Source organism: Ciconia boyciana, chromosome 7, assembly GCF_034638445.1.
Source record: "Ciconia boyciana chromosome 7, ASM3463844v1, whole genome shotgun sequence".
Classification (NCBI taxonomy): Eukaryota; Metazoa; Chordata; class Aves; order Ciconiiformes; family Ciconiidae; genus Ciconia; species Ciconia boyciana.
The window spans coordinates 49,874,815-49,899,763 of NC_132940.1; the positions used below are offsets into that span (position 1 = coordinate 49,874,815).

The 24,949-nt window shown below is 35.5% G+C and overlaps 1 protein-coding gene across 5 annotated transcripts in view; it reads right to left on the reverse strand.

Moving 5' to 3' along the window:
• Positions 1 to 24,949, reverse strand: part of XRN1 (5'-3' exoribonuclease 1) — a 45,686-nt gene that overhangs the window by 2,066 nt on the left and 18,671 nt on the right. The window contains exons 21-44 of one of the 5 annotated variants that reach the window (XR_012043241.1): positions 24,347 to 24,509; positions 23,775 to 23,888; positions 23,193 to 23,291; positions 22,921 to 23,036; positions 21,895 to 22,041; positions 21,440 to 21,529; positions 20,276 to 20,411; positions 19,483 to 19,539; positions 18,666 to 18,798; positions 17,454 to 17,523; positions 16,066 to 16,291; positions 15,286 to 15,387; positions 14,476 to 14,571; positions 14,127 to 14,241; positions 13,536 to 13,600; positions 13,024 to 13,134; positions 12,519 to 12,644; positions 12,042 to 12,198; positions 11,554 to 11,732; positions 11,229 to 11,342; positions 11,025 to 11,148; positions 9,873 to 10,024; positions 4,885 to 5,022; positions 2,087 to 2,241 (exon numbers count right to left, since the gene is read on the reverse strand). Coding sequence is in view for 3 of the 5 variants with exons in the window: in XM_072866381.1 (XP_072722482.1) it covers positions 9,381 to 9,671; positions 9,873 to 10,024; positions 11,025 to 11,148; positions 11,229 to 11,342; positions 11,554 to 11,732; positions 12,042 to 12,198; positions 12,519 to 12,644; positions 13,024 to 13,134; positions 13,536 to 13,600; positions 14,127 to 14,241; positions 14,476 to 14,571; positions 15,286 to 15,387; positions 16,066 to 16,291; positions 17,454 to 17,523; positions 18,666 to 18,798; positions 19,483 to 19,539; positions 20,276 to 20,411; positions 21,440 to 21,529; positions 21,895 to 22,041; positions 22,921 to 23,036; positions 23,193 to 23,291; positions 23,775 to 23,888; positions 24,347 to 24,509 (2,983 nt within the window). In the remaining 2 variants the exon portion in view is untranslated. Of the gene's footprint in view, positions 1 to 1,543; positions 2,242 to 4,884; positions 5,023 to 6,404; positions 9,672 to 9,872; positions 10,025 to 11,024; positions 11,149 to 11,228; positions 11,343 to 11,553; positions 11,733 to 12,041; positions 12,199 to 12,518; positions 12,645 to 13,023; positions 13,135 to 13,535; positions 13,601 to 14,126; positions 14,242 to 14,475; positions 14,572 to 15,285; positions 15,388 to 16,065; positions 16,292 to 17,453; positions 17,524 to 18,665; positions 18,799 to 19,482; positions 19,540 to 20,275; positions 20,412 to 21,439; positions 21,530 to 21,894; positions 22,042 to 22,920; positions 23,037 to 23,192; positions 23,292 to 23,774; positions 23,889 to 24,346; positions 24,510 to 24,949 lie in introns of those variants that run through there. The other 4 variants (XR_012043240.1, XM_072866384.1, XM_072866383.1 and 1 more) reach the window with 4 other exon arrangements.

A 24,949-nucleotide genomic window follows, 5' to 3' on the forward strand; every position in this document is an offset into this window, starting at 1 on the left:
TCTCATGGGGCGGGGCGGGGCGGGGCGGGTTTCCCGGCAGGGCCGGCGCCTTCTCAGCGTGGCCAGGCTCTGGGCACGGGGATCCCATACACAGAGCAAACACCCCAAAACACCCCCCCCACGTTTAGTCTGTGCAGTTTCCATATAAATTTGCCAAATGCACGTAGAAGGCTTTAATTAAACACCAAATGTTACAGGGTTTCTAAGAGATGGAATTCAGCGAGCGCCCCTGGAATACTTCCTCACAGTGCTAACACTGACTCTAAGTGAACATACCGCATAAACCCAGCCCCTCCTTACAGCTGTACCACATGGAAAAATGTCAGCTAGGAGCAGGTACTTGGTAAACAGCCAGGCACGGTCCCTCCTGGGATTCGTCACTGAAGGTAGTGAGCATCAGCGGACAAAGCATATGTAATTATATAAAGTCTTCATCTTAAGCAATTTTCTTGTGCCATCCCTTTCCTTCATAGAGGGAACCATGTTTAAAATTACTGTTGGAACAGAGTGAGTGACAGAAATGTGGCCGTATTGCCCTTAGATGGGGTGGTGATTTTTCAAGAGGAACAACCAGAAATATTCTCAGTTAAGCAATAAAATTCAGGATGCTCAACCCCAAACGAGTATCAGTAGAATTTAGTTTTAACCCCAATTTAATTAGAAGAATTAGTCAATTAGTTTTAACTCCTCATTTAATTAGACCAGGAAGAACAAAAGCAAAAAATACATAGAAAATATTTTCCCCTTGCACTTCTGTTTGGCCCCTCGTACAAAAAGTTGTACCATGAACAACAAACAGGTATGATGTGGGCTAACAGTCCGATGTTACCGGATCTTTAAAGCGGGAATACCAACAACAGTGGAAGCCATGTGAGAAGAGGCTCCCCACCTCACCCGGGCGGTCACAGAGGTCAATGGGACAAAGGTTCGGACTACGGGGAACTGAAGGCACATGAAAGAGAAAGCCAAGGAATGGCTGCTTTACCTCTCCTCCCTAAAGAACGACTCATGAAAAAGTCATAATCTCTTTGACTTTTATAGTCTCCTTGACTATAACTTGACAAGTTACAATCTCTTGACGTACAGCTAATAGATGTATGTCAGAGAAAGGTATCAAGTACTTCATATCTTATTAAGACTATATTTCTTCAAACTAATTTAATTATTCTGTTAGTTTCAGTAAATAATAATTATTTGGAACTCCTGAAGAAAGCTCCCAAAATAGGATTCAACATGTGTAACCGGTATAAAAGGCTAAGACCTCTCCGAACATTCAAAAACTAAGAAGCCTTAAGTAGAATTGGGAAAATACATCTAGACATCCTTCATGGTTTTACAGTACCCATACAAGTGGAGCCCATCTCACTGCAAGATGAAGCAAAACTTCAAAGAAAAAAACGGAGGTGCAGGTTACTTTTTTCTTTTACAAGCTCTTAACGTAACAAATACATACCCCTCTGATTCACTGTATTGCATGGAAGTGACCACAAGCTGATTTCTTCATGAAACTCAAACTCTGTTTAATACGTGAATAAGAACTTAGATGCATCTTGAAAAGGAACACTGTATATACATTGGAAAAAGATAACGTGAACTAACTTGCATAGTTGCAGTCCATATATAATTTCAGTTATATAGCAGGTATTACAATTGCTCAATTTATAAGAGGCTTATGAAACACAAATTTTATATTAATGTTCTGTTTGCAATGTGATAAAAACAGTGCAATAAAGGAGGCAATGGGTTTTCAAACATGCACAGCTTGTCCATACATGACTTATCTCGCATTAGCTTATGTTATTTTGCCATAAAGAGTATCATTCCCACACAGGCACTCTTTGTCTATCCAGAACCTCTGTCATCCTCAGAGAAAAGTCTTACCGCCAACATGGGTAAAAGCCCAAAGTTAATCTTAGCACAGACAAGAAACATTCAGTTTGAAGTGAAGATGTACGGACACCCTTCTCTTATACTGCACTGCAACGCTGGTAACAAGCCTGTGTAACCTCTACCATCCTAGTCTTCCTGTTAAGCACCATTTCCACTGGTCAGAAGGCAGAGAATTCACACACCTGGGGTCACATACCAATTACCGCAGCAGCTATGTCCTGTACTTCTGCATCTTCTTCTCTGCTGAAATCCTCAGTTCCTTTGGTCTCTGGAAAGTGTGACTGGTCTTATCTTTTACTGGAATATCAAACCAAATGTAGGAGTAGAGGCACTCCAGGGACCTGTCCAATGCTGTAGCAAAGGAAAGAGTTATTAAGGAAAACCAACCAAAGGGCAGAACATCAGGGACAAGAAGATACTCCATTGCTGGCAGCGATGGCAAAAACCCCACCATGAGTAATTTATATTGAGTATTTGTAAGCAACGTCATCACGCTCAGCATGTTTCAGTCAGCAACAAGTACACTTTAGAGGATGCCAAGCAAGGGGGGTTTGCCCCAGTTATCCCGGTTAAAATAGGCCTTGAGAGATGGGAGTGCTACAGATCCAGCAGACCTAATTACTAGAAAGAAAACAATCTTGACATTTTCCAGGACCAGATTATTAATTAAAATTTCCAAATTATTAATGAAACTGTATTTGGAATAGATAACTTTTTTTTTCTTTTAAATAAAGGTATTCTCAGGTGCATTTCTGTTATGCGACTGATACATAGGAGCGTCTTTGCTCACCCCAGGCTTCCAGTATGAATCACTTGCCACTGGCAGTGCTAACAGGATTCCAGCTACTGGAATCTAGGAGAGCAAGACCCAAAACTTGTAATGCATGTTTTTTCTTTAACTTCCCTTCCTTAGCTGTATTTTGTCAAGATGCATCTACCCTTCTACTGCCTCATCAAACTCTTATTTACCCACTTCCTTAGCTCTACCATTTTAACAAGTTTTAACATTATGAAAGCATTGACCTCAGGGTCCTTAGTCAGTTTGCATTTAAATAAGAAAGAGCCCACTAATTTCTATTGCTCCATTGGTTGGTGCAGCCCACATACATCATTCATTAAGCCTTGCCTGGAAACTTAACAGACGGCCCAAAATTAAAGCGATGACCTTTTGGCAAATTTTGCTGCAATAATTTACCATATGACCATTCTCAGCAGTTCCTCCTGTCAGAATTTACCACTCTCCTTGAAGTCAACAGACAGAACCACATACAATGACATCAGTTAATCTAGCATGTTAGCTTCGTGGGTGATTTGAGTTTTAGGCAGCAATGGGATGTTTCTTAAGCAGTTCCGCTCTTGCTAAATCACCCCGCCCTCACACTGCAAACTGTTGTACCAACACAGCTGTTCTTGTGGCTCCACAGCAAACTATCAGGCTGAAAAATAACATGGGGGAAAGAGTTTCAATCAGATTAATTCCTTGATATGGTTCACAATGTGGTGATACAAACAGTTTGGCACGATCCAGTGGGAACAAGTAATAAGAGACTGGTTAAGCCAGCATTTTCACTAGAAAATTGCACATCAAAATGATACCCACATATGTGAGGTTTTGCATTGTGCCTGAGGCACAAGCAGTCCTTCCTTTCTGCCAGCTCTGCGACAGAAGTAACCTTTGACCAGAGAATGAGGTGGACTTTAGGAAAAACAAGTTTTAAGCCAAGAATTTATCTACCAAAGCAAGTGAAGTGAAAACTGGTGCACTTGTTCTGTTAATGTTTCATTATTTGCCCATGCTTTTAACCCATCCTAAGTAATACCTACATTTGGAGATGTGCAATGTGTATATATGAGATAATGTCCATCATCCTCTGGATGTCTCTTAAGGAATTATGATGTGGACTAAAAATGACAGAACTATGAACAGCTTCGAGAAAATAAGAGATTTGAGTCCCGTATCTGTATATACATGTGTGCGTGAGTGTGTATATACATGTGAGGAATGGTCATTTGTACCTAGAAAATCCAGGGCTGAACAGCTCTTTAAAAGAACATTGATTTCAGTGTCTGGAAATTCACAGGAAAAAAATCTAAAAATAAAGAGAGGAAAATAGCCATCAATGAAGTTTAAGAACAAGAGAACGGATATACAAGAGGCTAAAGAGATGAAAAAGCACTTAAGAACTATTGTTTCAGTAAGACCCAGCCACTTTAAAAAAAAAAAAAAAAGGAATTAAGAAAGAAAACAAGGGGAAGGAAAAGGAGAAAATTTAAACAGAAAAATCTAGAAGAACGAACCATCTCAATATAGGCCTGGTAAACTCAGAGGTTCCAGCAGCCTGCACTGCTCTCCATTTACCCTGCTGAGTTAAGTTTCAATGACTGACAAAGCATTTCAGCTGTTTCAAATAAATATGTACTGGAAGAAGCATCAGGAGCTAATAGTAAATATCCCATTCTATCCCAAGTTAGTGCTAATTCTAAAACATGCATAGGTTGCTCTGAAATAGATCACTTAATTGAACTGGAATCACAGATCTTGCTCTACCCCATATCCTTGATGTGCCAAAAGCTGCTGACTTTGAATTTTATTGCTATTGTTACCAGCATGGAAATTACATTTTGGCTTTTGATTGCCAGCCTTTGTCTTTCTTGCCATTACACAAAATACAGGACTAAGAGTGATTATCAACTTTCATAAAGCAATGCTGATGCAGTAATGCTTACTGACCAAGTTTTACCAGAAAAAATAAAGTTTTAATGAAAAATGCTTTATCTGTCCTTTCAAATAACAGGAATCAGGTTTATTGTTTGCACTCGATGGCACTGCGACTCCTTCTGTTCTCTTTGATTTGCATTATCTTTCAAAGCAGAAAAGAAACAGGAAGTTTGTAAATTACAGAAAAATAAGAGTAAACACCCGGTCAAAAATCGGCAGCAGTAAGGAACTGTTGTTGGAACCACAGATTCTTTTGTTAATAAACAGCTACTTACCTCGTGATCTCCGATTCTTCGAAATATGTATCAATTACAGTCTCAATATTCATGGGTCCTGATGCACCTGAATTTGGATGCTTTTGGCCAAGAGTGTGTATTCAGACTGCCCTTATGCCCTTGGTGTCACTGTGTCCCCTTTCCAGAGACAGAAAGAGAAGAACATAACTGTCTCTCAGTAGTAAGGAAGGCTGATTATGGAATACATATGGAGATCACATCTCAAAAAAAAGAATTAAAAAATCCCTTACTGTAAGTAACCATTCTTTCTTTGAGATTCCTCACTCTCAGGGTCATGTATATAGTAGTTCAGATTAACTACACTAAATTGAACAACAGTCACTTAATTTTTGAATGGGAGTGTCCATGCAAGATTTATTACGCACAAACTGATATATTTTAACATTATCCCTTTATTTAACATTATCCCTTTACTTAATTTGTTTTAATCTTCTTTAGTGCTATATATTGAGATGGGAAAAGTAACAAGGCAGAACTTGCCATGCAGGATAACTGCAGTACTTAAAAGTCCATTGACTAATAATTTGAAGACAGCTTTAGAAATGCAAAATTGTATCTTGGTATCTTCATGTTGAGTAATATGACTCTAACGTATATACCACCCAGACCGTTGTTCTATACAGAATATTGTTACACAAAGTTGCAGCAGCTGGTCATGTTAAGAGTGTACTCCATTGTTTATGCTAGTTGCTTTAAACAAGCTAATTCACACAGTAACCTATGAGAAGGAACGTAACATCTCTCTACATGAAAAGCTGGTGCCGCAGTTGGCAAAAGACAAATCCTAATAAAGTTCATAACTTACAACTAAAGATACTAAGAATTAACTGGCATGACTACAGTGTTCATTGTGCTTTAAAAGGGAACAAGTAGAGTTTGAACACGATCTTAGAGAGAACTGGTCGAAGAGAAGAAAACTCAGCACATGGTATATATACATAATACAAAGGTGAAGAAATTTATTTACCCTCTCTAAAATAAGGGTAAAATCTACTAACATTAGTTTGGCAATTTTGAATTTAAAAAAATCTCCTGTTATTGGGGATGAGGAAATCTAATTACGAAAGGTAACTTGCCATTTGTCTCTTGAAGAAATTCAAACACATTACACTGGTTTTAGTGCAGTTTGTAATTATGTTTCATTCAGAAGCCTTGTTACAAATGAGGTAACTGTTCTTACTCTACTCTAGTAAAAATCTCAGCACAATGCTTTGCTCCAGATACAGAAAAAGGCTTTACATTAGGGTGTCAAATATTTCCAGGTACCCATGGCTCCTCCTATTTTCTCCTATTTTTCAGCCACCAGCTGTTTTTGCACCTTGTTAAGAACCACTGGGACTGAACTTGCTGGAAAGTAATCTTACTGCCTTTTCTATAGCTTTTTTTTTTTTTAATTCTAATGGGTGACAGAGGCCAAAGAAATTTTGGAAGATCACTATCTAGTTAAATGCTTTTAATTGCAAAGTGACTAACAGCCTTTTTAACAAACTTCCTATCTTTAACTGACTAGTAGTTGAAAGCCACCAAGAAACAGCTCAGAGGTGGGCAGTTGCTGCTTCTGGGAATCACAGAAATTGGGCTTCATGAGATTTAATTTATACCTTAAAATTTTGGTTTGGAGCATACAGAAGTTCCCATATAGTATTTGGAAATAAAACAGTGAAAATAAGTAATGTTTTTTGTTTCAATATTTAATCCAAGCAGACACAGACACAATTTATAAAATTATTCTATTGCATTGAAGTTTTATATAGCATTTAACTTTTATGAACGTTTTTCCTTCAGTGTATCATATATTCATATTTTAAAATATCTTTGCACAGTCCTTTGTGCAACTACATGCTAAAAATCTGCAAATGCACACTTAACACTAAACAGCACAAAAAAATACATTCTGTATCCATTCATATGCAAATTTAAAACATTTCACTTGGCAGATAAACAATGAAAAGTTATTTTAAAAAAATCAGAAACTACAAAAATGCGCACATAAAAGTCTTCCCTTTTGGATTTTTAGTAAAATACTGCTCTGTATAAGATCTAATGAAAAACTCCAGTGCTTACAAAATACTTCATATCTATGAGAAAAACAAATGCTTAGATTTGTATCTGTATGAATTAAACATAATCACCTTGTTAAAGTATAAAACTGAAATCATAGGGGACATGGCATAGGTCAATGCAGATGTTACATCTACCAGGACATGTAAAACTGTAATTAACTGGGCACCAGGCAGTCAGTATCATAGAATATATAAACTAAAAACCAGGGACTAATACAATATGCAGCAGCTACAGAATTAAGTGTTTAACCAGCTATATATACTAAATATAGCAATTTACTTGACGAGGGAGAGGAAGTCTTAGTTCTGAAGTAAGTAATAATAAAAATTGCTGTGTTTACTGGTGTTAAAGAGTACAGTGTCCTTCATAACTTTGTTTCTAAAAAATCTGCATAAATTGGCTATCCAGATATGTCAAAATTCTGTGATGCAAGAATCTAACGTAGTCTCATCTCCATCACAGGATTTTCCAAACAGCTCTTTTCTCTGATGATCAGATAATTCATATAGGATATGGGGAGGGCTAACATCTGTGTCACATAACTAAATTTCACACAAACTCTTCTAAAATATTGGCATGTGAGCATCGTGTCAGTCTTGTGTTGCTCATGACAATAAATCACCAAAATGTACAACTTTCCCTTCACAGAATATGGCTTCAAACCCTCTTGAGACTAGATGGCTATAAAGAGAACAACAAAATAAATGTATTTTAAGACTGTATGTAGACTATTCTACAAAGTTTGTAATACTAAATAAAATGAAATAAAATTTCTTAACCTTGTTTTTACCCCTGTGATCCTTTTTATAGGGCTTGCTGCTGTTCTACAAATACTGCTGAGGCAACAACTGTTTCGGACAAATCAATATAAAAAAATCCTATAACGTGGTAACAATGTAAAACTCGGTACTACACCAAGAAATTGAGGCAAAGGACAAGGTAGGGGAACTGAAAGAAAGTCTACAGACTTGCAGATCCAACATGAAACCTGTTTGGAGGCAACAAAATGAATCACTAAATTATGCTTTATTGCTAAGCTTCCTAGGCCTTAGAGGAAAAATATTTTTTCTGGAACAGATTAGAATAAAGAAGAAAAATGAAATTTCATCAACATCAGTAAACAGCACCAACTGAGGCTTCAAATTTTCTCTTAGACTGAAGATTTCTTATTAATGTCAATAAGAACACTACATGTGGGTTAAAAATAGTATGGGTACCGTTGAGCCTTCTTTTTTTCCTATATGAACCAAGAATGATGGAGTTACTGCTTTTACAACATAGCTCCCTCCAAAAATACAAGTCAACTTTTTGTCTGAATATTCTTATGGAACCAATAGTAACAGTTTCTGATAATTTAATTTTGCTACACAGAACTTCTATCACAAAACTAAAAAATAAATATTAAAAGTCACTAGCAACAAAAAATAGACTACCATAGAGAAGGTTTCAGAGCGCAGACTGTTAGGGGGAGAAATGGACTCTAGTAAACATAACTTTGACAGCCATACTACACAAAGGGGCATCTTTAAACTCTGGCCATTTTTATTATTTAGAAAAAAAAAAATCAGGATATCACTAGCATTTTAGGAGGCTATGCAGATCTGTAGTAGATATCTACATTATTTTATCATCAGAAAACAATGAAATTGATAATGCTGCTAGATTAAAAAAATTAAACATACTTTACCAAAGAGGTCTCTACTTTGCAAATATATTTTTTTCGTTCAATACATCCTATAAATTAATCTCCTGGAACAGATGCTGCATCAGCGACCACTTTTTGCCACTCTAGTACTAGAGATACAAGAATACCTACATTTTGAAAGTTGTAAAGTTGTTGCCCTCTGCTATAAAACCTAGCAGGTCATAGTGAAAGTGAATTTGGCAGTTCCACTGTAGTTAGGTTTTAGTCACACTAATTTAACTCAGAAGGACCTGGAGAACCAATATAAAAGCTGCATTTAAATAATTTTTCCTTTCTGTCTTATTACACTATTTAAAAATAAGCTAGAATACAAAATGTCATACTAAGCAATGTTTGATGCCCAACTTATTACCGCTCCATATCCCTCCCAAAAAGCACGGCAATTCTGAATTAAGTTTGCCACTGTTATTGCTGCTTACCCGGTATAGTCTGTAAGCCACTGTTTAGAAACCTAGGCACAATGGATGGCATGGTAACCTTAACTCAGCATTTCCTGGCTTTTGCTAATTTAAGTCAAAATAAGTAAGTTTTGACATAATTTTTATAGTTTTCATAACAACCTCAAAATCATAGCAAATAAAATGTATTTCATTCTATATTTTACCTAAAGTGGCTGGTCTTTTTAATAGAGCTTTCTGATTTTTTTAAATGATAGAACGTAACAGTGGGGGAAGAGTTAAAGATAAAATACACCTAGCTACCATATTTATTCTGAAGATTTTGGTGCGCCAAAATTGACAGCCAGCTTTCTTGGCTTTCGCTTGCTGGATGTGTTTGGTGTTGATTTGTTATGAGGAACGCTTGGAGTAGCCACATTGTCTTGAAATGAAACAGTGGATTGAGCAGCTTGAGGAGATTTTAAAGGAGCTGAAGAACTATCTTGCTGAATGTGGTCAGAAGACACTGGCTGTTCATTCTTTAGTGGTGCAGCTTGAGGGGAACTCTGAAACTCCTTGAGCTCAAAGTTTTTCTTGCTAGCAGCCCTTTTTTTAGTTACCTTTAAATTAAATAAATATTATTTAACAGAATGCATTCTCAAAAAACTGCAAATATTCCACTTTTAGAAAACATGCATACAATTTTTTTACAATAATTTTCTAATACTAAATAGTGCTTCACAGTGGGGGTGTTGTTGCATTCATCATGTAGGCATATTTTTTACAAAAATAGAATATTAAGACAAACCTGCCGATCTTACCTGTAGAGGTATAAACTGGTTGTGAGAACCAACTGGTATAGTTCCTGTAAAAGACACATTTCCTGGATAGGAGCCAGGATAATAATGTTTAGGCACTGGAGTTCCCCAGGACACTGGACCAAACATGTGAGATGATGGAGGCATTATATTAGCTGTGAAAATAAGTAACTTTTAGCTCTCTTTCCTCAAAAAGAGGACACCAACTCCCCAAGACCCCAAAAGTACCCCAACTACATTTGTCTGCATCTTGTTTCTCTCTCCAATAAAGCCTCATATTCTTCATAGTTACTTGAAAATAGGTAAGTATTTATTTATTATCAAAAAAATCCCAAACAGTTCTGCTTTTACAGAACTACACCTAGATGACAGCACAGTTAAGAGCACTAAGTCATGGAATCTGCATTTCAGAGCACATATAACTTAGGATCTTCACATCCTTAGCTGAGTGAACTGCATTAGTAGAAGGTTGCGAGTTTTGGCCATCCTTTTGAAACAAGTCAACAATACAGAAACCCTGGGGAAGAGATGTGGCAGCTGCTGTATGGGTTACCAGGATGCTACAATGGTGCTGACTCATTAATTACTAGCTGTGAATGTGAGCTTTATTAGAATACAAAATAGACGGGAACCAGAAACGCCACCAGGATTTTTAGCAATTTTTGAGGGGTTACTTACCATGCTAATGTTTGGCAGTGTACAACAGGATTGTGATGCAGAACTTCAGTGAAAGTTGGTTATAAACAAATAAAAACACTAATGCATGGATAACCATTAACGGGGGGAAAAATAATCCATGTAGAAAATCAAGGAAGAGATTTCTTATGAATTCTGGACTGGGACTATCAGCTTTGAACTAATTACTATTGTTTTGAAGGAAGAAGAAAAAAACAAAAGAACAACTAAGACTGAATGGACAAATACATTCTTGAAGAAAAGAAATAAGTGGGAGATACGTGATTCTTTGTATTGAATTAATTTGCATATTGATGGGAAGAGGTTCATGAACTGTTTTCAAAGCAGTTCAGACACACAACTACATACAGGAAGACCAAAAATGGGGCTTTCTGGAAGGCATTCACTTTCATATAAAGAACTATTACAATTACAGGATATCATCACAATATTTGAAATGTGTACTAGTCAAATACTTACCAGGGGCTTGTGCAAATACTGGAGGAATAGATCCAGGTGGTACAGGAACTCCCAGTGGTTGATAATTTGGAAACACTGGTGGAGGCGGAGGTGGAGGCAAAGGAAAGTTTACTCCTATAGAACTCTATGAAGAAGGAAACGAGGATTACAAACAGATGCAATGCAATAGAGACAAAGATTTTAAAAGATTCTTTGCATCCTCACCAAACGCTGTAAAGCAAAAAGCGCAGCCTTCTCCTTTGCTTCAGCTTCAGAATGACACTGTGGTCCATGAACCAACAAACCATTTGATAATTTTATGTGACAAACTGTCATGGTCTAGAAAAATGAGATAAGATTTTTGAGGGAATTTGTATTGCTGACAAACAAACTGAGACAGAAACAGAGGATTTGTTTGTTTGTTTTGAAAAAGATAACAAAAGGAGCTAAGGTTTATTTTTAGATGGATTTCAGTGCTCAGTCCAAATGTTTACTATAGGACAGTTGAAACAAAGTTGAGAACTTTAATTTTTGCAGAAAAGCTTTTTACCTGTGGTGTTTTTAGGAAAGAGAAATCTGGTTGCGACATTCCAACAAGAGAACAAATACGAGAAAGTTCAGAAACGGTAGACAGTGCAGGCTGTGGACAAGGAAAAGGGTGACCTCCAGTTTCCAGTGCTGGTGTGTTCTGAGGGCCTCCAGTGCTATGAGGCTTGTTCATATAAGCAGCTGACAAAAGGGGGGGAAAAAAAAAAGCGGTATCATAAACATTTCCTGCACTGAAAGAACAGCAACTTTGTTATTAGCAGGAAAAAAAGCATATTTGTTTGGTTTTTTTTCCCTGGTATTTTCATATCTGATTAACAAAAACCAGGAGACTATATATAAAGAGATTTTTAGATCTGAATAAAGAAGTAGACCTGAAAAAGATGGACATTTTACTACCATATTTTGAAAATCAGTACTATACTGTTAGCTATGTTCTAAAATATCACTACAACGTGAAGCTCTGAACTATGAGCTGATGTCTAAACATACCCATTTTTTTTGTTTGTCTATATTGCAAGGCAGCTCCATGGCAATCCTGTCTACTAGGGGGAGCAGGAACATCATTAACTTGGGATTTCACTTCATTCCTTGTTTCCAGGTCAGAGCCATCTATCTTCAAAATCTCTTTGAGCATCTGTGTTCCTTTCTTTAAAAATAAAATAAACCATTCAGGGACATGATGGCATTTAGATAACACTACCTTCTTCCTTAACTCTGAATATCATAATCAGTAACAAAATCTGAATTTTTGTTTTCCTATCAGTTACATTCTATCAAAGCACAGATAACAGCATCTTAGCATAAACAAATGTGTTTGTTAATTTTCTTTGAGAATAGCTAATTAAAAGCTCATCAATATGTTTAAAAAGGCAGTATGAGGTTTCATGGAGTTTCTTTAAATAGAAGCATTGATGCTAAGATAGCAGATGCTAAATTGCAATGTAATGATTCCTGCAGTATACAGACCATAGCAAATGATTGTGGTGACAGATGTTCTTCATTTGTAGCTCTTGCTTCCTTGGAATAAGTCTGCACTTCATTTTCTTTGGAAATTTTCAAAGAAGCTAGAAGGCTTTCAAGTTCATTGTCCTTCTTAAAACAAATTAAAAAAAAAAAAGGTACATCAACTTAGTATATTACAAGCAGATGCAAGAGGAAGGGTATATTAGTATGTGATTAATTTTATGCTCATTCAGGATTTTCTCCTCTTAGCTTGGGCAGATCACAGTCATGTCTGCTCAGAGTGTGAACAGATATCCAGAGACTAAATCAAGTTTTGCATACTAAAAAGATGCAAGTATTGACCAATAGAGAATTGATTTAAAGAATGATCAAGGTTATACAGGTTCGTCTTGTATCTGTTATAAACATGAATTTGCATACAAGTGACCAGGAATAATTGGAACAAAATGGACTGTAAACTAAAGTTATTCAAAGAGCACAAGAAAATCAACTATTTAGTAGATCCTACCTTTCCACCTGTACAGCGACCATCAACTGCAGCCTTCTGAATTACAGGCATGTTGGGACTTTCATTCCTCTTCAGAAGTTTGACATTGTACTTATTCACACCTGCAAAATTCTGAAATAAACTGCAGCATTTATTATTGAATACTAATACTCCATTACTCATTATAACACAATCATATTAGAAATGCATCTGCAAATAGCTTTGACAAGCTAATATTCTTCGAGGATTTCAGCTTACTGAAAACCTAGCATTTGTGTTTTCCCATTACAGCATAGCTTTTAGAGTCTGAGAGGAACAGGAAAATCATTTGGTATCATCACTATATATCTTATGCACTTTCTCTTACTTTCTGTCTGTAAAATCTCTAGAGTAAAAAAAAAAATATTCTCCAAAATAAAATCTACCTAGCAAAAGAACCAACTAAGATGCCAGTTAAAGAGAAATCTGTAAAATGATGAATCAGATCAGAGTAAAAAGAAAAGAATACATTTACTGAGTACAGAAGAAATTACCTGTTTGTTTGATATTTTATTATGTGGCTGACTTTCACCTCTTGTAACTTTGGAATCTTCTTTAACTACAAAAGAATGCATTCTTTTGAAATGCTCTTAAAAACCGTAATAATAATCAAGGCTCAAACAAATTAATAACTCCATACAAGTACACAGAGTAGCATTAATTTGAACGGTTGCATCAAATGTTTAATTCACACTTTATAGGTCATTTGGTGTATGCTTTTCTTGTAGGATAAAATAAAATGAAGTATATGCAATAATATATCTAATTTTATATTCTACAAATATGATCACAAGCAAATTTTCAAAGCCAAGTTATGGGGGGGGTTTTTTGTTTGTTTTTATATCAGATGGGTGGAAAGTCAACATAATGCAGAACAGCTTGATTAAAAGGTTCAGGATTAAGTGTGGAATACTTAATATGCACACCAGGGACATTATTTGACAATAACAAGCACAATGTAGTGTTTATATAACTATAAGAAACTATTTTCTGTCAGTAACTACAAAAAACTCAATAGGCATTTCAATGAAGATCAGATAAAGCAAGTAGTTCTCCTAAACAAAGTTTCTAATTATAGTACTTACATTTTTTATATGGCTCCTGTTTTCTTTGCTGACCTTTAAAGCTGCTGTCATTGAATCCTGGCTTATAGAACTGATTGCCAGTTCCCAGCTTGATTTCCTGAGGTAGAACTGCACCCTAGGATTTCAAACATCAAACCTTAACCAGAAAACTATGCATCCATCATGTACATAGTAGTCCTGTACGATTACCTCTTTCTAGAGCTATGCATACCCTGTGTAACAATAATTTAATCCAGAGGATTTATTTGTAACATTAACTAGGAAGTTTTCTGATGTAATGAACTGATGTATAAAATTAAGTACCTCCATATTTTGAACCCAGGGATCTGTTTAAAGTTTATATACTAACCTTCTCATGCATGGTTTGCTGAATGTGGTGAGACTTCCCAGAACTCTGCAATGATTGCCATATGCTGCAGAATTCATCATCTTCCTTACTCTGTGCCTGACAAAATAAGAAACAACACCCGCAACAAACTCAGCAGCTATAAACTCGAACTTTTGAACAGCTAATCATATACACAAAGACATTCTGAAAATCCTGAAGTCCAAGTTTAACAGTGCTCAGACGACAGAAGTTCTCATACTGACACTAGTAGAACTTGCAGGTATTTAATTTATGAAATAGGCTACTGTGGTGGGTTGTATTTATGTAACAACTTTTCCTAAGAATCACTATTAAACTGAAATGAGCTTAGTTTGTTTTGAGATTGTTTTTATTTTGTTATTAAAAGAAGTTATTAATATAGGAAAGATCACTGAGTATAATTAAACTCAGATGATAATTCAAAATGCTTTCAAAAGCATGCTCTCATACTGGTAGTATTCTTAAATTTTATTATTAACATCTTATTTTGTAAGGCCTTATCAATAAGGCTCAGTTGCTTCAAAACATTACAAGTATGTTACCACAGAACTGAAGCTCAGCTACATAAAAACCAACACTTTTGAAAATCTAAAATCTAAACAATAACACAGGATATGATACTCATTCAAGAACTGGGACAAGTTCTGCTCGGTCTGTATCCAGACTACAACATCTGATGTACTAAAACAAAGCTATCTGTTAATCATGAGAAAAGGACACCCACTCTAAATAGGAGGCCAAAATAAATATTGAGACATTTGGGTCCAGTACTAAATGAATCAGAACACTCACTTTATTTTTCTGATTGCCACTCAGAAATGATCCTTTCTGGGGTGAGTTAGAGTTGCCCTGATTTTCAGCCCTGAGATTGTAATGCTGTCTTCCATTCAGTTGCTAAATTATTAAGAGAAAAAAAAAAACACAGAAGTGTTTAATTGCCTTAAATTTTCTTTTCGAAAGTAGTTCTTCTTGTGTAGACGTAGAAAACAGGAGACAATTCTTCTCAAACACACCTACAGCAACCCATTAAGCTTATTTTAGTTACCCATTAAGCTAATTTTCTTTAAAGAAATAATTTACTCAAAAATAAAGTTTAATTAAACCCATGAGAACCCAATTCACCTGTAATTTTTCCTCCTTTACTGTTATTTTCAGACAAAGTAAATCATAACCAAGAAGCAAAACTGACAAGAAAATCATGTCTTCTCTTTCTGAGCATGGACAAGCTTGGCCTCCAGAAAGCATTACTTGGAACAAGAACTTTAAGGAAATAATTGCATCTCTGCCCAAACAAACTATTTGTTGACACCAAATGTGGTGTCATTGCTCCGAACTAAATATTTGTCTCTTGGAAATGCAACTGGAGCTACTCAAAGCAAAACAACTGTCAATAAGGGACTTTTGGCCCCTTTCATTATTGGATTAACTCCTTTCTCCAAGATAAGGATTATCATACTTCTAATATACTGACATAAAAATTAAATTTTGTTTGTACCAATGAAGGTAACAACTATGGTCATAATTCAGCTTCTATGGAAAAACATTTTTGTACAAATGAAAGAAAAGTCTTACTTGAGTAGGAACAAAAAGAGAGCGAGGAGAATGGTTGAGGCCTCCCAGATGCACTTTTTGTGAGCATACAGATGACACATCAGATGCATATGAATTGTAGTTATTCACAGCTGGCTGAGGTTTAACTATGGCCGTCAGTTTTTGATTTCCCATTTCTGACCGACTACCATGAGACAGGTTAATTAAGGCACTTGATGGCAGACGATAACCTCTGGCAGGTGAGCACCTTAAGCAAAGCAAATGACATAGTTGTTTCATGTAGTTTCATTGTTGACATTTCAATATATCTGATTTAACAACACTGTTGCCTCTATGCCAGAAGATAATGGTTCAAGTTTGAACAGCAGAAGCTGAAAACTGTATCCAATATTGAAATCTAGTACCATTACACACAATGTTAATCCCATTGTGCTCCCCTTTGGCCTCTGGCTGTCAAAACCAGAAAAGAACAGTAATTACTACTACTCTTGAGTTTATATTGTACCTTCCAGTGCTGAGCTCAAAGAAATTTTAATGATGAGTGAACTGTTACAGCATAGTTCTGTAGTAAATATTTCTGTAAAAAATTATGAACCAGGAAACAATATTCTTTTCTTTTTCTGAGATGAAAACTGAAGCCAGTAGCAGAATTATAAACTGAAGTTAAACAGCATTTAGTCAGTTGTATATCTTCCTTTATGATTCCAAATACTGAAGATTATCTGTGTTACAGGACATGCTCTTGCAAGGGATAGGATTGTGTTACGCTTGCTGAATGCAGGGAATAGATAAGATTCTCCTCTAATTTCTGTCATAAAAACCTTAATTTATCTAAGAACAATAGTAAAATGAAGCCTGCTGGGTTAATTAGTGCACTTGGAAGTCTACCTGCTTACTTAAATACAGAAAAGTTATCACACTTTTTAAAACAAAAGCATTAACCATGCCTCCACCTCCTGAAGAACAGTTCAGGATTTTAATGGCAGTTAGAATTTAGTGCCTAAGTATCAATTACTAATAGTTCAGAGTTCCTCCTTCAGAGGAACAGATGATTACTATTTTTAATCTATATGTTAAAGACATACTGATAACAACCTGTTTTCTACATATTTGTTTTAGAAAGACATTTGGATCTAGTGCTTTACTCTACTGGTTCATATTTGTTTTCTACAAATCAGAAGCTTCTAAATACGCAAAAAAGCCTAAAGAGCATTTCCAAAATATAATATGCTTCATAAAAAATATCCCTACTCAAAGAGAAAAAAGAAACACCAAAGAAATAAAAATTGACCAACACTGTTGAGAAACAAAGTTTTAAAAAGAGGCATTAAAAATACTCAACCAAACCAAATGCAACAATTTCATGCCATCAAATAGCATGAAATGACTATGAAACCCCCTGCACAAACCTTATAGTTAGGCCTCCGAGGAATTCTTCATCAAACAAAACTTCAAAGAGCACATCTGTTTCTCTACTGGCTATAGAAAATGAAGTAAAATGTCATCCTATATATGTAACAGTAGCTGTTTTCATCTAAATTATGTAAACACCTATATTAGTTATGCAATAAATAATGAAAAGACCAAAAACTACCTAATTAGCAACAAAAAATTCCTTATGCCTTAAATGAGTAATTCCATTAACAGCAATTCGGAAATTCTTCTCAAAGTCATATATAGCTGCCTTTTTAGGTATACTTTTAACAGAAATGTACCATGCATAACAACTTACCAACCTGCATTAACAGAACTGCAATTTATAGCAGTATGTCACAGTTGTCAGAAACTGCCAGAAAAGAGGTGCAAGCCATATTTACATTTAGGCAGTCAGAAACAGACAGCTTTAACATTACCTTCTTGCATAATGATAGACAAATACTCCTTAAAAATTATACTTGTATATAATCATTATGGAGAAAAGAATACCTCTTTAAAAAAACCTGCACTCAAGTCTCGTCTATTCAAGATTCTGCTGGATGCAAACCGAATGAGAAAGCAACTGCTTAAATGCCAGGCAAGAAGAGACTTTCTATTACTAGATCTCAAACTGCTACACCCAATGTGATTCGGTAAATCCCTTTGTTTACCTGAAATAGATTTATGGATAATCTTCTTGTCAAAGAAGGTATAAATCCATGCCACTTAACAGAAATGGAGTATCACAGAATAAAAACCAAATTCCAAATAAAACAAATTGAGACAAATCACATTTGATAAAATTTTACATTCAATGTAAATATTAAGGCTAATACTTTTGGTTTTATCTCTGCGTCTCTTAACTTTGCCCATATCTTCCCATAACCTAATTTTGTTCCTTTTCTGCAGCCTGTGTTCTCTCTCATTGATCTCTCTGCCTTCTTCATATTAAGAAGGAACAAAGGGTAAGTAATTTCTTATTCAAAGTACAGCTGTGTAACACAAGAAATTAAAACAGAATACCTGTAGGTTTGATTCAAAACAGTAAATATGTTGCTAGCGGCTTCAAGCTGCATATGCTTCATAGGTGAGAAATTTCTGTGCATTCACAACCATTATACAAAACACTTTTCTGAAGCCTGCTTTCACATCACTAGTTGAGCTGTTATATAACTATAATGCTACAATTATAAAGAAAATTTTACCTCCTTTAATTCCTATAATGGTACCTCGAAGACCAACTGGAACGGAAAAGTTCTCTCTCACATTGACAACACGGTCAAACAGCCTATACTCTGCATCTCGATCTGGAACGATCCCATTTTGTTGTTCTAATGGCTGACAAAACCCAAAAGACTGTGTTAAAGTTTGCAAAAAATAGAGATTACAGTCAAAATGCATTTATAATAATATCTGAAGCATACTATAAAACAAACTTTCTGAAAAAAAATTGTTTAGGAACATAGGATCTTCCCTCCTCAGACACAAAGCAAACTTTCTTTTTTTTTTTCCTTGCAACTCTCACTCACTGCTTCTGCCTGAGAAACAGCAGTGCTGTGCATGATCTAAGACAGACCAAGGGCATCAGTTTAGACAAAATAAACCATCAAGTGTAACCTGCCTGTATCGGTAACACAGGTATCTGTGAAATATCAAACAAGATGAGCAGTTGGTCATATGTCAAGAGCTGAACAAAAAGCAAAACAAGGAAGAAGACACAAATGGAAAGTATATTTTATTTTGCCTTCATTATACAGCCAATAAGAACTGTGGAAGCATGAAGGACAGAAGGTAGAAAAGAACTGAAAGTCAGTATAATACATGACGGAGTTTGTAGTTAGAAGAAATTCTCTCCTTTAGAGACAGACTACCATTCTCAAATTGATTTTCTAGAAGACATCATAAAACTTCTTCCATCAATACTGTCCTAAAATTCCACTCTCTGAAAGTTGGTAAGCTTAGGTAAAATAAATATGATCTGGACAACTTAACTTCTAAAAAAAACCTTTTCGCATCACTTACTCTGTACAGCAAATGGGGTTTCACAGTTACTCGCACCTTCTTGTTGCTCTTTCTCTGCTAAAGGAAAGGAACAGAAAGTCATTACAAATTAGTGCAGGAACCAACACTGGATTTCAGGTACCTCAAAACACCTGAAAAGATAATGTAGAATTCTTTTGGTTTTTGTAGAAAAAGGTATACAGCTTTCATGAACTCTTTAGGACGACTAAGTCCAGTTTTTAAAACAAGACTGATTTCTTACCAAAGCTTTTGCATTGTTTGGCTAATTCCAGAATTCACATCAATTTTATTATCATGTCCTTGCAAGTAATTTCAAAGAAATCAGTCCATTATTTCATATGGCTTTGCCTTTAGCTTTTGCTTTAGTAATTTCCTTGGCCCCTTTTTTGATCTGTGGCCTTCAGGAAACAACTTTCTAATTTTCCTCAGATCAAAGAGAAACTGCAAGGGAAGAACAGCTGGGATTACACTTAGAAACAGCAGTTCAGTAGTTCAGAATATATACTGACACCTGTTCCTTTCTGAAATCACCAAAAGGCAGAGTTCAGAGTATGGCTTCACGCTGCTGAATCGCCTCAAAAAGAGTGAGTAAATTAAAAAGATTAATAATGAGCTCTTCTGAATTTCTGGGACAATTCACATTACAAATTCAGATCTTACATTACATTCTGTATTCTTTTTCTTTGGAATGACAAGTAATCTTCAATCATCTTATTCTAATTCAAGAACTTAGAAAATAATGAGCAGCTGCTTTTTGTTTCACCCCTGCTCACAATTACATCAAGCCGCATACCTTGCATTTCTCTATTTCTTCTTCAATTTTCTCAACAATGGCTGCATCCAAAATTTGCAAATCACAAGATGAGCGAGACAAAGCAGACACAGGATGTGCCTTTAACCAGGCAACAATTTCTTGAACTTTCTCAGCTCTAAATAAAAAAGGGCATGAATTACAACTTTTAACTGCATAAACTAAGCATTTTACCACGTTCCCTAATTTAATCAGTCAAGTATTAGGATATAGGCACAATACTTGTATACATTCATAAAGTAACAGAATTTAAGAGTTCTGTATAAGTTTACAATAGGGGTTAAAAAAAAAAAATCTGAATCATGCAATACCGTTTCAAAACTATTACCTGAAGTTTTGTCTCAGCCAAAAAAAAAATAATTATTTAAAAGTATTCAGTAAATTACGTTTGCATCCAACCAACTAATGATGTTCAGCTGTGATTAAAGGTTCTGTGACCAGCTGTTTCTCACAACACAGTAAGAAAGAACTTCAGGGCACACCTCTCCAGTGAAATAGAGCACAAACCTGAAATTCTTATAATAGAAGAGTCCCACAATGGTATATCCAGCTGGTAAGAGTCCTGCAGAGTGCAGGATCATGCAGACTTACCAACTCAAGACCATGAATAGGGCTTGCTAGCTAATAATAAAAGCTTTTTTTAATGTTACCATACTGTATCTGGAATCAAGGTTGCTCCTTGTCTCCCATGAAACTGACTGAATGTATCCTAAAAATGTGCGAAGTACTTTAAAATCTGTACATGTTATTTTTCAAATTCAAAGTGATCTTAAACAATTAAAATAATTACTTCTTATTTTCCAAAAATGATCTTTTGGTGACTTTGTGACTATTCATAACTATGCTTACTGAAGGTTACTTTAAAAGCAAGAATTATGAAGTAGCCATTGAAAATTAGATTCCTCATTTATTGGACTTGACATAGGAGTCTGACAGAGACTTGGACTCCACAACTGGAATGTATGACATTCTGATAATTTTTTCAGAGTCATCGCTGACCAATCATGCTGCTCAAGGAACAGCAAGGTTTCAGTTACATAGCAGCCACTATATGATCACTGTCAATTTCACAATGTTGTCAGCCTTTATTCTACTTATTCTAGGGGGGGAAAAAAAAAACCAAACAAGAGGAGAAAGATGGCTTACCCATTCTCATCCTCTCCAGGCCAAATGTCATCTTCGTAAAAGATATCTTCCTGGCTATTCTTGGCTATATAATTAAATAGTTCAGGGACCCTAAAAAATGAATAAATGGAAGACAAATTTAGTTTCACATCAGCATAGACTACAAAAAAGCCTCATCAAAACAAACTTTGATGGGCTTCAAAATTTCTGGAGCCCAGACAGATTATTTTTTTTACTTAATTTAGTGTCATACTGTTCATTTGTCAAGGGTAAGCTGCTGACAAAATTACTCTATCCCAAAACATGCTTCTCCTTGGAAGGAGAGACTGTAGGAAGGAAAATATTGGAATAAAAGCAATTCCATCAAGCAATCTCCAAAAGAAAACTCATCAGTTCTTAGGAGATCTGTGTCCAGAAGACAAAATCCGAAGACTGATACGAAGATGGATAATTTGAAGTTCATATCCAATATTTACCTTTCTAAATATTCAGCAAGCAGTTGTTCTACTGCAGAAGAATACATCCATTCACTTCCAACTTTCTTAGTATAGCCAGGAACTTCTTCATTTTTCTTATTGAACTTCAGGTTTAGCCCCACATTTGCTTTGTGATCTCCATGAGGACTGGAAATAAGAAAAAGTTCATTAACTTGCAATAATATATATGTGTGTGTGTACATACATTAAAAACCATGTAAACATACATCCTCAGCCTTAAACCACAGAAAAATTAAATTCATTGTATTGTTTACATGTTAGCATCACAACAGCTGTAAATGTTACAGCGCATAAGCTGTGCTACAGTAGCTGTCCACATGCATGCCCATGTTATTGCAAAGGTGGGTAGGGTGTATTTTACCCTTCTCCTTAACCAAGATCTAATCAACCACAATCTACCTGGCATTTACCAAGATGGAGAAGGATGTCCCTGAACAATCAGAGTGGGGAACAAATATACATGTTAAAACAGAAGAAGATGCTCATGCATCAACCACTTCTTTAGTGAGCTGTCCTAGGAAACCACAATTCTGACATTCAGAGCTATAGGGACTGCCCCCCTTATATATTTTAATCAGTTTTAGTCTTAACTATTTCTTCAAAAAAATTACAGGTACTATTATTATCCCTTTATACTAGCAGTAATGATAAGTACAATTAAATTAGATCCCAATCCACTTTTTATTCTCAGTGTGGCAAAGTCAGTTCAAAATCCTGCTTCAGTTATGCAAATAGCTATTGAGGAAAGTCAATTTATGTCTTTCTACAATACTAAACCCAACAGAACAACTCTCCAGTAAACAAAAATTAAAAATAAGTTTATGATAGGAGAGAAAAACACTGCATATGAATTTAGTTTACAGCAAATGTACTTTAAAGAAAGCTTCACATCACAAAACAGTTATACACCTGATAAGAACAGCACTTAAACATGGCAGAAATTTTGTAGAGTTGTATTAGAATTTAGAAGCTTCTCTACAGTCAAAATTCACAAAGAGAACTTACTTTTTCTTTGATCCTCTTCCAATAAAGATACTCCCTGTAAATCTGGAGACAAGATATCCACTTACTCCAAGACGGCTGGCCAAAATATACGCAGGATTGTATTTCACAGAATATTTCTTTAAAACAAACAAACAAAAAATATTGGCAATTCCTGAAGGATAAGGACTTTTATACAAATGAATAATATGAAAGCATCCCTTAAAGACATTTACCATTGCAAAATATATTTGACACATTGTTTAAGCTTTTACTAGAAAACCAGAAGCACTTACGTGCTGGTTCTGTATTAAAGGATCAAGCTGGGGTTCACACGGAATATTGAAAACTACACGAATTCTACCTTCTGTGATCACATCATGTGAATCCTGAACCTTGGAGAGAAACACAACACATTAAAAATGTTATTTAAAAACAGCAGTCTTTGGATACTAGACCTTGTAGTCTACTTTATCAACAATTTTGCTGCAGTAGGCACAGATGCTTTGGGATTCATCATCTTGCCATGACCTGTACACTGCTTCCTCATAGAGGCAATCAAACAGTACTAAATCAAAGGAATCCATGACTGAAAATAGACCAAAATGGGAACTCTATGTATTGAAAATTATCCCAAATAATTAATAAAAATAATTCTGCATTCAAGCTATGCTACCTTTTTCCTGTTATGTGAGCAACAGTGACAGGGAAAGCAGAAGAACCCCCTCCTCCACTGACTAAACCATCAGGGAATCCTTGATTTTGAATTTTAGCTAGCAAATGACCACTACTGCAACACAACATCTTAGATTGTTTTAGGCTTGCAAATAAAGTAATCTAGGGGAAAAAAAAAAAAAAAAGAAATTATTTGAACTAACTTCTCCCATGCAGCCATAGTAAGGAGATCCCAGCATAAAGGCTGTACTTCCAGGAGGAAACAAGTCATCCAAAGTTTTGATGTTTGAAAAACGAGAGTCAAAGGCTTTGATATCCTACATGAAAAAGACAAAATTGGTAATGTTAAGTATCATTCAGTTCCAGTAGAATAATTAAAAAGTTCATACAAATAGATGCTTATTCTAAAACATTATCTGAGTCTGAAATAATTCATTGAAGGCAAAGCAGTTAATACTATATTACAAATGCTGTTACACAAGCAACTATCCTACCTTGTAAAGCACCACTACTGTACTTCATTCAAAATATAATCAGTAAAAAGATAGCAAAAGTCATTTTTTCAGTAAGATCTCTAAACTGTGCAACAGGGCCCCAAATTTTGTGACAAAATACTTGCCTAACCATGTTACATTTTTTAATACAATAAATTATATTAAGGTACTTATTTTTGTTAATTATTTTGTTTTAAAGGAGCATACACTTCCCCCCCCCATCCCCCACCCCAATGGAGTAAGGAGCTATGTGCAAGAAGATACTGAACTTGTATATTTACCTTGACAACAGTTTGGTAAACAAAAGGAAGAACTTGTTTTGACCACTGCTTCTCCAAATAAACTTCTCCATTTTGGTTTAGTTGATATCTATTACCAGTGAGTAACTGAGCATATACAACTATTGATGTTTCATGAATAATTATTCCTTTTCTTCTCTGGTAGCTGAATACAAACCAGAACATTTAGATTGATTACAATAAACAGAACTGAACTAAGAGGGTGGAATTAATTTATTGAAATAAAAAAAAAATACTCTTAAAAAAAGGATTCTAATAGTTTGCTTCCTGTTTTATAAAAAATACCCAGAATAAATGGCTTAGCCAATTGCTTATCCGTTGTTGCACACCCATCACTACATAGCTAAGTGTCTTAATTTAAACACATTTTACCTTTACAGTGGGAAGGGTTAGAGGTAATTAAGGCAGTTAACTCAAATGACAGATAACAAGATGGCAAGGTACTGTAAGTCAGTTGTGTTTCACTGGGCACCCACACTCCAGAAGAGCAAGAGCTGTATTCAAATTTAACAATGCTGAGCTACTGAAGTTGTAACTTGATACTGTATGACTCCATTCTATAAACTTCCTACAACTGAAGATTAC